Below are 14,456 nucleotides of genomic sequence, written 5' to 3'. Positions count from 1 at the left end.
TTCCGTACTCTGCGCACTGTTGGGGTCGATTCGCCCCCACCCCCCCCCCCCCTATCCCGAGAACAGACGGCCATAGCGGGGCGGGCGAGGCGGCATTTGAGAAATCTTATCGAGAAGCTTCTAGAGCAATCATAAAATTCTGAAACACACACCATCGTTGTCTCCTATCCCAAAATTGACCCGCAACGTCTCTCTCACCCACACAGGAATGTGTCAAATACGTGCTCATCCGGGCGCCATCTCTCACTGTCACTGCCATTGGCGTACTTACCACTCACCATCATGGAAGATCGTATCATCCAGGAGCTGAAACGGTCTCTCAGTTCCTGACAGTCGCCACACCAGCAATGTGATATGGAACTTCATCGTGTGTGTTTGCCTTTGGAATGTTTACCTTTCATTTTGTGTTGTGTTTTGCTGATTTGGGTGTTAACCACGCTAGTCACACACATGTGAATGTGCGATATGTGATTGTTTTCGTGATTTTTTTTTCATGGTGTGCACTGTGCATTAACCCTCGCCGGACCTATTGGTTTTCTACATACGCGCCGGCCGAGGGGGGGGGGGGGCGGGTACGACCCCCCCCCCTCGCCGTTTCGCCCCTGGTGGAGCTAGCGCGTCGCGGAAAAAACGAGCGTGTGCGCCGTTACGAGACGCAGAGATTGGTACCCGATTTTAAGGTCCTAGGTCAACCGGTGACCTCTGAGGTCAGGTCAAGTGCCCCAGGGTACGGTTCAGTTTTTGGTGAATAACTTCGCAAAAAACGGCCGCAGAGCGCCGATTTTGGCAGCATCATGTTCGTCTTGCTCAGGCGCGTCGAATGATATACTTTTTGTCCGGGTCAGGTCAACTTGGGGTGTTGACCTCAGGTCAAGGTCAGGTCAGCACCCACAGGTCACGAAGTTGGTCGAAAGAGGTCATGTCGCATATCATTCGATTCGGCAGGTCTTCCTGAGTCCATTGGTGGCTTTCCCGACTCGCTAGCTCAATTTGATCAAGAGTTATTGACGAAAAACTAATATGAACTTGATGACGTCATAAATGACGTCACGCAAGGTCAACATTGCAAAAGTGACGCATCTAACCTTGCAAGGAGTGCATCAAATCACGATTCTGTGTGCTTGAGATAGTTGGAGATCGTTCCCGGCGCCAGAATAGCAGTTTGAATTTTTCCCCATTGACTTATAATGGTGAGGTCACGAAAATGACCTGACCTCATATGACCTTTAGGAAAAATCCGAGATATACAAGTTGTGGGACTCATAATGGATACTAGATCCTGCAAGTTTCATTTCCCTGTGACATCTCCTCTGGCAGTGAGGGCGTTGCGAAGTTGCGACATCTGAAGACCGTGCAGAGGTTCACTTATGACGTCATAGGTCAGTGACCTGACCTGACCCAAAAATGCGGTTGGTGTCAAAAGATCCGGCTTGGATCAAAGGTCAGGTATGCCAAGTTTCAGCTCTGTATCGCGAGCGTGTTCGGAGCTATCGCGAAAAAAAACCCTATGGGGGGGGGGCGGCACCCGCCCCCCCCCCCTCGGCCGGCGAGGGTTAAGTCATGCATCCATAACGGTGAAGGGAAGCCGATGACGTCCCGACCTCCCGGGAACCCGTTCAAGGTTAACCCTCGCCCGTATTGGTGTTTTTCCAGCCGCGAACGTATAAGGGGGGGTCCATTGGACACCCCCCCCTTGCCGTTTGGCCCCTGATCGAGCTAGAGCTTCGCGGAAAAAAAAAACGAGCGTCTTGCCCGTGACGAGAGGAAGTCGATGATACCCAATTTTAAGGACCTAGGTCATCGGTTGACCTTCCAGGTCAGGTCAATGACCCAAAAGTCGGGAAAATCGGAACCTGTTAGAAAGTCGTAAAGCGTGGCTGCTAAGGGGTTTTTCGGGGTGCTGATCACGAATATCATGTTAGTTTTGATCACAGATGATGTCTTCATGCATTTAGGCCAGGTCGGGTCAGGTCAGGTCAGGTCAACCAGTAAGGGTATTCGTAGTAGGTGGCAACCGCCTCTGACAGCTTCGTAACATGTTACGAAGGTGCCAAAACTACTTCGTAAATGTTCATATGGTTGCTAAATTCGAATTTAGCTCCAAAAACTGGCCTAGAAACGTGTAAAACTCGAAAAAGTGAACCGAGGTCAGTGACCTGACCTGACCTTCCGGTGACCTTGACACCCACCCTAATGCATGGGAGCAGCATCATATCCCAGGTTTGAACGCTTAAAACCACGAAAAGACTGCAAACGCGCGGCTAATGCGAGCCGACATACGCCGAATCGCGATTCCGGCCAAACATGGTCTCGAAAAGTAGGTCACAGGTCAAAGGTCAATAGGGTCAGGGTCATGAAAATTTCAGGGTAGGTGTATAATTGATTAACGCGAGGGTACTGAAAGTTTCGTCACGATCGGCCGCTTTTTACGCGAGTTATTTGCGAAAAACCGAGGGGGGTCCGTTCGACCCCCCCCCCCCTATACGGGCGAGGGTTAATATGACTATTGACCAGTTAGGCACCTGTGCAGATCATTGGATCATTGGAGATGGTGCTTTCATCATTAAGTGTGCGTCATATCGCTGTTTTTTGTCACGATTCGTTACGGCGTATTGTTTCGGTACGAATGAGAGTCGTCGTACCGAAAGCCCATTTCGTTTAAAAGAAAAACAGCACAGATAACTTATATCCGTTAGTTCACAGAACAATTACTGGCACAAGCATTGCTGGGTTTGACGTTCGACTTTGTTGGCTAACGTTGACCTACCACGGAAGGAAACTGACGGCTCATGCCTTATGCCGGTGTCTGTCTTATGAGTATTCCCTTTCATCGTCTGGAGCTTGGTGATCATAAATGAGAGTTTGATGCAGAATGATTTACAAAGAAAGTTATAGATTGCTGACTTTGTGGCTAGCATCTGCGCAATTTTTATTTTCCTAGTCAACTGCAACTGTTGCAACTGTACTGAACGGATCCATGTACATACAATAAACTCGTATTCTTTTATAATATGTTTTACATAGCTGTGCTTTACAAAATATATTTAAGACAGATATTATAATAAATTACGTAGAAAAACAGCACAAATTAATCCGACGTTTCGTTGTATTAACTTTTTCAAGGAAACTTCGGATTAACTTTTACAACGAAACGTCGGATTATTTTGTGCTGTTTTTCTACGTAATTTATTATAATAGCTGTGCTTCTTATTTGCCAACATACATCTCAAATGTTGATGGATTAGATAGACGGATGGATTGGATTGGATTGTGGTTTTAGGGCGCGCCGAATGCCAGGGTCACTTGCGCCCGAAAAGACCGGATTGACAGACAGACGCGCGCGCGAGCACACACACACACACGCACGCACGCACGCTATCGAATGAGACCATCAGAAATCGGATCGGACGATCGGTGTAGAAAAAATCAGGGGACTCAAAATTTCAATCCGTGATTTGACCTTTAAGGTCAAATATTTTTAATAAGCTATATATTAGGGAACTCGAGATTCTGACCCTAGCTATCGAATGCGACCGTCAGAAATCGCATCAGACGATCGGTATAGAAAAAATCGGGGGACTCAAAATTTCAATCCGTGATTTAACCTTTAAGGTCAAATATTTTCAATAAGGTATATATTAAGGAAATCGAGATTCTGACCCTAGCTATCGAACGCAACCGTCAGAAATTGCATCGAACGATCGGTATAGAAAAAATCGGGGGGACTCAAAATTTCAATCCGTGATTTGGCCTTTAAGGTCAAATATTTCTAATAAGGTAGGGTAGACCGCAAGTCGCCCCGCCGAGGTAAAACGCCTCACCGATGCTTCTCGGAACTGGCAAGGTTCTGGGGAAACATCCTCTCTTCTATAAAACGTGCACTATACGATCATTATATGAGCAGACTGGAAATAAATTGTGATGACTCTTTAGGGAGATATAGCCAAAAATGTGTTTTTGGAGTGATTTTTATGTTTTGTTGTCAGATTATGCATCATGGCGTTCTTTTATCGTCCACATCAGGTTAACGACTTTTATGTATTTTGAACAACTATTGTCTAACGCTTACAATGCCGGGTTGGTTCGTGTTAAATTATGTCTTCCTGGAGTGCAAGGCGTTGTTCTCTGACCGAGCTACGTGATGGGGTAAAACGCCCCAGTAGGTCGCGGGGCAAAAAGCCCCATGGGGCGTTTTACCTCATGTGTTGTTCGGACTACCCACTTCCTAACGTTCGGTAGCTGGCGAACGGTATGTTTCTATGCATTTATATGTACTTTTCTCAGCAACTGGATGGCAAAGGAAGTATTTTGTTAACATTTGCATTGCAATAATTTATTATTTGGCCTTATGAGGCAGGTGAAAAACCTACTCATACAATAGTGTCGTAGCTGAACACCTGATAGGATGGAAAGTGCTAACTTCAGTGCCATGCCTCCCAAGGTCCAACGGACCTTTCATATAAGATTTAGTCAACTAGCATGTTTAATCTATAATCTAGAGTATGGGGCTTCTTGCCCCAGGCCGTGGGGCGTTTTGCCCTGGGGTTGGGGCAAAACGCCCTATTTGCAGTTGCTTCACAAACCACTTCCTAGCTGGGAGTCCGATCATAAGTGAATGAATTTGAGGGGTGGAATTAATGAATTTGAGGGGTGGAATTTAAAGTAAAATGTCCAAAGAACGCATTGAGCACAAATTTGGCCTTCCAGGTTATGTGGAATAAAAGTTATGTAGCAAAATAAATTATCTGGGGCGTCTTCCCCCAGGCTACCCTATATATTGGGGAACTGGAGATTCTGACCCTAGCTATCGAATGCGACCATCAGAAATTGCATCGGACGATCGGTGTAGAAAAAAAAAATCGGGGGACTCAAAATTTCAATCCGTTATTTGACCTTTAAGGTTTTAAATAAGGTATATATAAGGGAACTCGAGATTCTGACCCTAGCTATCGAATGCGACCATCAGAAATCGCATCGGACGATCGGTGTAGAAAAAAAAATCGTGGGACTCAAAATTTCAATCAGAGATTTGACCTTGAAGATGACCTTGAAATTTGAAATGAATCCGATATTCCGATTCGGAATCAGCGTCCCAAACTGCATCGGATAGGCTGGGTTTAGTTGAAATTTGGACTCGACGCTGAATCCGTCGCGGAATACGATGCTAACTTCACGGACGTAAATAGGTAGACTGTTAAGATTTTATGGATATATTTTTAGGATATTTAATTTTTGTTTCCAAGAAGTTACAGCGTATTTTGCAGATGACGAGTTTTTTTCGGACACAGCCCGAAACAGGTCATTGTCCCCTGTTTTCGGACACATGCATGGAGAACTGCAACACCTCCCACTGCACTCGTCGAGAGTGTTGACGGCCTTTGGGCTGCCGCCATACACCATGCTACTCACATGACCCCCAGGAAAACTTCACTGGGTTGAGGCAGGGAGAAATGGCCGGCTATGGGTGAGAGGTGCTGCGCGAGACAATGCCCCCTCCCCCCTGTTCCCGAGTGAGACCGATGATCGCTGTTACTGCACGTGGGGTAGCACGGACGTGCCAGAACCACCGAATGGCATAGATCTCGGCGAATTTCCGCTACAGTAGCTAACAGGAGCCGTTAACAGATGGAGCGGTACCACTCTACAGCCACTGTCAGCATGTGGCTACGGTTTCTGGCATTACCACTTCTTAACCTGCTAATCTTGACATTCCTTTGTCATTTTTCCCCGGTATGGCACTAGTAGAAAAAATAATCCATTGACAAACTCGTCTGCCAGATTTTAGACGAATTTTGGACTAGTTCAGTAGTGATGGAAAAATGTGGCCGGGAAAGCTTCTTTGTTTCTCCGCTAAATTTTTTGTCCAAGTCAAATTTTCCTATTTAAACGTTTTCCTATTTGCTTAAAAACTCCCTTGCTGCCACTGAAGGAAGCTGAGCACATACAAAACCTTTTTTTCAACAGCCTTTCGAATGGCATGCAAATCAAGTCTCTATGAGCACTCACTTGGTCACAATGTTGTTTTGAAATGTGTCAGTTTTTCGTAAACATCCATGTACATACAAATGTATTATGCCGGCGAAAAGTCAACCTATTATTTTCTATTGATTACAGACTATTGTAATGAGGTCCCGTAGGATCTCTCTCTCTCTCTCTCTCTCTCTCTCTCTCTCTCTCTCTCTCTCTCTCTCTCTCTCTCTCTCTCTCTCTCTCTCTCTCTCTCTCTCTCTCTCTCTCTCTCTCTCTCTCTCTCTCTCCTCTCTCTCCTCCCTCTCTCTCTCTCCCTCTCCCTCTCCCTCTCCCTCTCCCCCCCCTCTCTCTCTCTCTCTCTCTCTCTCTCTCTCTCTCTCTCTCTCTCTCTCTCTCTCTCTCTCACCATGAGGTCGTCGTAAGACCCCTCGTCTCCGCCGCGGACGGACAATCGGCGGCACGGGTCCTTGTGCGGCCTCGACTTCAGACTCAGAGACCAAATCTCCTGCTTCATTTCCATTATCTGAAAACCCGCGGCACACACGCACTGTAACCCAGCTGGCGCAGTACACAGGCTGATGGCATATGCGACCACATACAGCACACAATAGCGCGACCATTAGACGGTTGATGACTCGCTGACCTACAGGATCTACACCTTTCTAGACGCAGTTTTAATAAATTAAAGACCAAATTCAAACCGGTCACGTACATTTTGAAAGTAAGCCTTTTGAATTAGGCCCTAAGCTTTTTGAAATTGCGCCTTAAAAGGTGTAGAAAACGTTTTTTAATGCCCACCAAGCGTCTTTCCGGGGAATGGGGATCGACACGTACATTGCTGCGTGAACTAGCGTGACCCGAAAATCAGAGTCTCGGAGAAGTGCCCAATGGTTCGACTTGAGCCATTAGCCAGTTCGCCAGAAGTTCAGATCTTCTCTAATTGCACTGCATCATTTACATAGATATAAAAGAAAAAGACGAAAAACGGACCTAATGCCTCTGATTCATCCATTTGGACAATCTAAAAAAAAAAAAGTACTGGCATCATTCACACCGGCTGGTAAAACAAAAACAAATCACCGTCACTGCGCAATACACATAGAATACACATTATACTACAACCTAACTGGGCTTGGTGGTGTTCGTCAGTAGGTGCTGCCTTATGCCTACCTGGGTTTTCTGCAGACAGATGGTGTTCATCAGGTTCTGGATCTCCAGCGCGTCGTCCAGCCGTTTGTCATGCGGCGCAATACCCTGCCGGAGCGGCAACAGTGACCTCGACACGCCAGGTGGCCGGCAAAGACAACACACAGCTCAAACCAGCCGTCTGCAGCGTTACACCCCACAGGAGCCTGCCAGCACCGCTTTGAAACTGAACAATGTCTTGGGCGCAATATTTGATGGAGTTGCGGTGGCATGGTGAACCGATGAGCCACTATCCACTTACCGCCTTCCTGACGAAATTAAGCCCCTTGTCGAGATGTCGCTTCTCGTCTTTGAGCATCTGAATGACTCCGACTTTGTTGGTGTTGTCCTTTATCACTGCTATTAGTTCTTTTCTTAGGTGGTCTAGCCTCTCCTGGTAAGAAAAAAAAAAACATCAGTGGACTAATAAGCATATTTTCTTTTTAGCATAAAACCCTTACGTTTTTGATTTGTGATGCTAATCTATCAATGTTTTATCATTACTAATCTATTATACCTCCTACCTAATCATATCATAAGATTCATAAGTATCTTTTATGGTTATCGGTGTCGCGATTCAATTAACCCGCGCCGGGGGAGGGGGGGGGGGGAGAGGGTGCTCGGCGTCAGCCGTGCCGGGTCAGGGGGTGGGGGTGGGGGTGGGGGGTGAACAACCTTCGTCGCCTGACCCACGAAGCGACACGCAATAGGCGGCATTCAAGAGCGTCAGACATTTTGAGTGAGATGCCTAGTCATCTTCTAGGTCAGGTCAAAAGCCAGGTCAGCAAAGCTATCAAAGGTCAAACTCCGCTTATTTCAACACAATTTGACCAGCCGGCGTATAATCCGGGAACCATTAGGCCTACAGCACCGAAGAAAAGCGCATTCGATGGTTCATTAAACGTTATTTCCGGAATAAGTCCTCTGATTTAACCTAAGGTTAACGGTTTCGGGTTTACCCTCCAAAGGGCAAAAACTATTAAAATTGACGTATTCACGGAACAGTTTACAATTTTTGACTCAAGAAAGTTACGCCGGTGCCCTTGACGTCGTCGAGTTTCTCTCGTTGAGACGCGTCGAATGAACTAAAATTTGACCCTAAAAGATCATTTTGGAAATGAGTCTAAATACTCTAAATCCAAGGTCACGACCTGGCCGAGTGGCGAGTAGTCATGTTGTATATCAGTCCTTACCTTCCGTATGTATAAAACGTTTTTTTTACACCAGCTTTATCATTCTAATGGAAGCTTTCGTGGCAACATTGGCTTCCTTCCCTTCTTCAGCTTTCATTACCCTCCCGGGCATCAATTTTACACATTGTGACCAAAATTTTCCAGAGGCTATGATAGGTTGGCCGCAAATGACTGCAGAGTGACGTCATGTTCTGCCGTTTTCGATAAAAAAGGTTTCGCGGGAAGAGCTGTCAGGCCTATAGTTCTGAAAATTAAAACTTATCGTAAAAGGTGTAAAATTACTAGGGCTATTAAACTGTTATCTCGAATTTATAATTTTCGCTAAAAATGGTTTTGCAGAGGTTTGAAAAATTAATATTTTAAGAATACTGTTGCTTGTCATGCAAACGTGATGATTGGATCTTGGAGAGAATTGAATGCTCTTACCAATAATAGCATTTTCAATTGTCAAACGTATCAGGTCAAGCAGCAAAACCCGTGTATTTATCTAGTGGCACATTATGGACAAATGCTATTATCTTCAGCGATTTTTTCCACCTTGTTTTTGATCGATTAGCTTTCCACAATTTTTCCATTAACCCGCGCCTCACTGGGGGGGGGGGGGGTATTTCATAGCCCCCTCCCGTTTTTCTGCAATAAATTCCAAACCGCTTGACGTATCGACGCCAAACTGTCAGTACCTTCGGCTGCATCAATTTTACACCTTTTGTCAAAATATGAACTTCGTAGCTACCATAGGTCGGCCGGAAATAACGTCAGAGTGACGTCATGTTCGGCCAATTTCGTCGCAAAACATTGAACCACGGTAATCGCTCCCAAGAGCTCAGTTTTTAACCTAGATCCCATTTCTTTGCATGAGAGGACTCAGAATAGACTGCGCTATCAAACTGCTATCTCGGAGTTTTAAAATGTCGAAAATTTTGAAAATTCTATATAATAAAATTCAGAGTTTATATTTTTATACTTTTCCCAAAAAGTTTTTGCCTTTTCGAAAAAAATGGAATATATGCTTATGACTAACTCTAGCAAGTTTTAGCTAAATATCTTCAAAAATGGTCAGGTTATACGCATTATTGCAAAAAATCACAATTATTAATTTTTCAAATCAACTTTTCAGTACGTAGACATCGTACACCAATATTAATAGCACCATCGTGTTCCTGAGCTCAAATTGCATCCATTAGACACCTTTTTTGTTGAAAAGTTTAACTTCAAAATATGACCTTTTTTACCTTTATCTTGCCAGTAGGCATTGTTTGAACTCGCTCCGTCAGACGGTCACGTGACAATAAAATAAAATCCAAAATCCATCCGAAACGTCAATTTTTCAAACAAAAGTGCCCTCACGGACCGCACGTGGCGCGTGACATCCCCTGCACTGTAAACCATTCGATAGCCCGTTAGATTTTCTACACGATGCTGTTTTCCCCGTGCCGATCGGGCCCACGATTACCGAAATATTGCACGGACACCGGACCCGTGTCGGGCAAATTCAGCCATTTTTGCCCGACTTTGCAAGCCGATTTATACATGTTAAGTCTATGACGCGAATTTGCACTTTTTGGGCACGCACCACGTGCTCGCTATCGATCCGATCGAGCTAAGACCCACCAAAGGTATGTACGTTGTCCATCCTTGTTCTATAAGTTGCGCAAATTTCATCGCGCGCCGCCAGGTGCGACGGTCTGACCTGTAACCCGCGCTACGTAGCACCATGTCGGGACCTCGGTAACAGACAGAATCTACGTCACCACAAATAGTGAGTTAGATCATAGCGATTGCTACTAATTTAGTTCAGAACAGTCAGACTGATCGTTTGGAAATGCAGAATTAGCAGTGAGTGCGCTTCTGCACTGCACGTAAAGCGTACCATGATCCCCTCCATTTCTAGGAGTGACCCATACCAGGAGTATGGTATGGAGCCTGGAGGCATCAGCTGCAGTTAGCTTTTGCCCCGGGCGGATTGCATGGACAATCTCCAGCCATGGGAAGCCGATGGGCGTATGTGTTAACTGTGCGCCGCCGACTCACATTCCGAGCCGGCCCCGCCCACCGAGTGGATTTCAGCGCAATCGGCGGCACTGTGCGCCCCGGAGCCGGCCGGCGTGTCGCCGCCTGCGCCTCGGAACGGCCGCAGCGTCTGGGAACGGCCCGCCGGCCGACCGCCAACGTCCCAGTTACGACAGCCGCCGGCCCGCCGCGCCGTGTCGAAAGGCACCACCGCGGCCGCCCGCCGGCCGCCGTCTGGCCCAGTCCAAACGCGGTATGGCACCCAGTCCAGCGGTGTGAGACAAAATGGGTCGAAACCCGACAGTGTCACACCAGCTCACCGCCTACAGAGTAACGGAGCTGACTCAGAGAGCCGAACCCTACCACCAGCCGAACCTGAACCGACCAACGCTCTTCAGTGGACACTGGACTGGACTAGACTGGACTGACCCGGCGGTCGGAGTGGGGGCTCTGACACTGACCCCGTGGTCGGAGGGGGGGGGCTCTGACACTGACCCCGCAGTCGGAGGGGGAGGGGAGGGGCTCTGACACTGACCCGGCGGTCGGAGGGGGGGGGGGGGGCTCTGACACTGACCCCGTGGTCGGAGGGGGGGCTCTGACACTGACCCCGTGGTCGGAGGGGGGGGGGGCTCTGACACTGACCTGGCGGTCGGAGTGTGTGTGTGTGGGGGGGGGCTCTGACACTGACCCGGCGGTCGGAGGGGGCTCTGACACTGACCCTGCGGTCGGAGGGGGGGAAGGGGCTCTGACACTGACCCTGCGGTCGGAGTGGGGGGGGGGGGGCTCTGACACTGACCCTGCGGTCGGAGTGGGGGAAGGGGCTCTGACACTGACCCGGCGGTCGGAGGGGGGGGCTCTGACACTGACCCTGCGGTCGGAGTGGGGGAAGGGGCTCTGACACTGACCCTGCGGTCGGAGGGGAGGCTCTGACACTGACCCGGCGATCGGAGGGGGGGGGGCTCTGACACTGACCCGGCGATCGGAGGGGGGGGGGCTCTGACACTGACCCGGCAGTCGGAGGGGAGGGATTCTGACACTGACCCGGCGGTCGGAGGGGGGGATTCTGACACTGACCCTGCGGTCGGAGGGGGGAGGGGGGGCTCTGACACTGACCCGGCGGTCGGATGGGAGGGGGCTCTGACACTGACCCGGCAGTCGGAGGGGGAGGGGCTCTGACACTGACCCTGCGGTCGGAGGGGAGGGGGGCTCTGACACTGACCCGGCGGTCGGAGGGGAGGGGCTCTGACACTGACCCTGCGGTCGGAGGGGAGGGGCTCTGACACTGACCCTGCGGTCGGAGGGGAGGGGCTCTGACACTGACCCGGCGGTCGGAGGGGGGGGGGGCTCTGACACTGACCCGGCGGTCGGAGTGGGGGGGGGCTCTGACACTGACCCGGCGGTCGGAGGGGGGCTCTGACACTGACCCGGCGGTCGGAGGGGAGGGGGCTCTGACACTGACCCTGCGGTCGGAGTGGGGGAAGGGGCTCTGACACTGACCCGGCGGTCGGAGTGGGGGGGGGGGCTCTGACACTGACCCGGCGGTCGGAGGGGGGAGGAGCTCTGACACTGACCCTGCGGTGGGAGGGGGGAGGGGGCTCTGACACTGACCCGGCGGTCGGAGTGGGAGGCCTCTGACACTGACCCGGCGGTCGGACGGGAGGGGCTCTGACACTGACCCTGCGGTCGGAGTGGGGGGGGGGCTCTGACACTGACCCTGCGGTCGGAGGGGGGAGGGGCTCTGACACCGACCCGGCGGTCGGAGGGGGGGGGGCTCTGACACTGACCCGGCGGTCGGACGGGAGGGGCTCTGACACTGACCCTGCGGTCGGAGTGGGGGGGGGGGGCTCTGACACTGACCCGGCGGTCGGAGGGGGGAGGGGCTCTGACACTGACCCGGCGGTCGGAGGGGGGACTCTGACACTGACCCGGCGGTCGGAGGGGCGGGGGCTCTGACACTGACCCTGCGATCGGAGGGGGGCTCTGACACTGACCCGGCGGTCGGAGTGGGGGGGGGGGGGCTCTGACACTGACCCGGCGGTCGGAGGGGGGCTCTGACACTGACCCGGCGGTCGGAGGGGCGGGGGCTCTGACACTGACCCTGCGATCGGAGGGGGGCTCTGACACTGACCCGGCGGTCGGAGTGGGGGGGGGCTCTGACACTGACCCGGCGGTCGGAGGGGGGCTCTGACACTGACCCGGCGGTCGGAGGGGAGGGGCTCTGACACTGACCCGGCGGTCGGAGTGGGGGGGGGGGGGCTCTGACACTGACCCGGCGGTCGGAGGGGGGAGGAGCTCTGACACTGACCCTGCGGTGGGAGGGGGGAGGGGGCTCTGACACTGACCCGGCGGTCGGAGTGGGAGGCCTCTGACACTGACCCGGCGGTCGGACGGGAGGGGCTCTGACACTGACCCTGCGGTCGGAGTGGGGGGGGGGCTCTGACACTGACCCTGCGGTCGGAGGGGGGAGGGGCTCTGACACTGACCCGGCGGTCGGACGGGAGGGGCTCTGACACTGACCCTGCGGTCGGAGTGGGGGGGGCTCTGACACTGACCCGGCGGTCGGAGGGGGGAGGGGCTCTGACACTGACCCGGCGGTCGGAGGGGGGACTCTGACACTGACCCGGCGGTCGGAGGGGCGGGGGCTCTGACACTGACCCTGCGATCGGAGGGGGGCTCTGACACTGACCCGGCGGTCGGAGGGGGGGGGGGGGCTCTGACACTGACCCGGCGGTCGGAGGGGGGGGGGCTCTGACACTGACCCGGCGATCGGCCCGCTCGGCGTCCACCAGCCGTTGTTCACCCTCCAGGCGGATACGCAGCTCCTCGACCGTCTCGTTGACCATCAATGACTCGAGCTCCTCCAGGTCCACCAGCCGGCCGAACTTTTTCTTCATCTCAGCCTGCCGGAGCGACATCAGAACGTCAGGAGAGAGGCCTCAGCAGACAGACAGCCGTCGGCAGACAGACAGCCGTCGGCAGACAGGTTCATCCGGCGCGCGCGAGGCGGCGCCGGCGGGTGTGGCCGAGCGCCGGCCGCTCGTGGCCGGCGGCCCTCCTACGCACCACGCTCTGTTTCTCCAGCTTCTCGATATAGGTCTCCATCAGCCTGCAGTCGAGCTTCAGCCGGCGCTCGTCCTTGTAGCTGGCCCTGGAACGGAACGGCCGTCAGCTGCAGTCGGCCAACGCTTCATCAGACACCTTTCAGCTATCCACCGTTCTGACTAAAAACATCTTGATTTTGTTTGTTTTAGGAAAATGCAAATGATATACCTAAGTGCACAATTACCCGGCCGGGCCCGGGGGGTAGTCCCAACCACCGCAGCCCGGGGGGGGGGGCGTTTTTCGCCCCCCCCCCCTGTCTAACTCCGTAAATAAGGGAGCCACGGAAACAAAAGCGATACCAAACGAAAGGTCCTTACGAGACGATTCCAAACCACCTAAAAATTTTTGACCTCAGGTCAATTTTCAAGGTCAGAGGTCAAGGTCAAAGGCAAAAACCGGCATATGTGTAGTGATCCCAAAGCAAGCCTTCTAGAGGACGGTAGGTTGCATCAAACCGGCAAAATTGGGTGTCAAACGAAAGAAGAGAATCTGAGGATTCCGAAAATGTGCTCAAAATCAAAGGTCAAGGTCAAGGTCACGCTCAAAATTGACCTCAAATTTGGCAATTTGTCGCATATCTTGCGTGCTAACTTCCAAGATGTTTTGAAATGTTTTGAGGCTTATCAGTTCCCTATTTGTGGTTCATCTTACGATACAAGGCTGCTCAAAGGTCAAGGTCACAGAAGAGTATCCCTGCTAGAGGCTATTTCACTGATTCAAGTTAGTAATAATAAATAAGACAAATCTGTCATCCGGAAGCTCTAAATGAAGGCTTAGAGGAAAATAGATGCCAGATTCGTGATCAGCGGGTACAAATCCATCATAAACGACCTTTCATGTGTCAAGGTCAACCAGAGGTCATTCGAGGTCACATGAGGTCAACATAAAACTTGACCTTTTCCAAACAAAATATATATCATTCGACGCGGCTTGACGAGGCGAATGCGATGGTACCACTGCCGTAGCTCTAGGACCATTTTTGTCGAAGTTATTTGC

The 14,456-nt window shown here is 51.2% G+C and overlaps 1 protein-coding gene across 1 annotated transcript in view; it reads right to left on the bottom strand.

Annotated features, from left to right (window-relative positions):
* Nucleotides 1-14,456, bottom strand: part of LOC122378485 (cilia- and flagella-associated protein 44-like) — a 229,857-nt gene that overhangs the window by 13,952 nt on the left and 201,449 nt on the right. The window contains exons 33-37 of the mRNA XM_043359594.1: nt 13,422-13,506; nt 13,118-13,258; nt 7,418-7,549; nt 7,141-7,224; nt 6,377-6,493 (exon numbers count right to left, since the gene is read on the bottom strand). Coding sequence (XP_043215529.1) covers nt 6,377-6,493; nt 7,141-7,224; nt 7,418-7,549; nt 13,118-13,258; nt 13,422-13,506 — 559 coding nt within the window. The remainder of the gene's footprint in view (nt 1-6,376; nt 6,494-7,140; nt 7,225-7,417; nt 7,550-13,117; nt 13,259-13,421; nt 13,507-14,456) is intronic.

Source organism: Amphibalanus amphitrite, unplaced genomic scaffold, assembly GCF_019059575.1.
Source record: "Amphibalanus amphitrite isolate SeventyFive unplaced genomic scaffold, NRLGWU_Aamphi_draft 000060F_arrow, whole genome shotgun sequence".
Lineage (NCBI taxonomy): Eukaryota > Metazoa > Arthropoda > Thecostraca > Balanomorpha > Balanidae > Amphibalanus > Amphibalanus amphitrite.
Note: the sequence above shows the minus strand (reverse complement) of the source record. Positions and strands in the feature narration are given on the sequence as shown.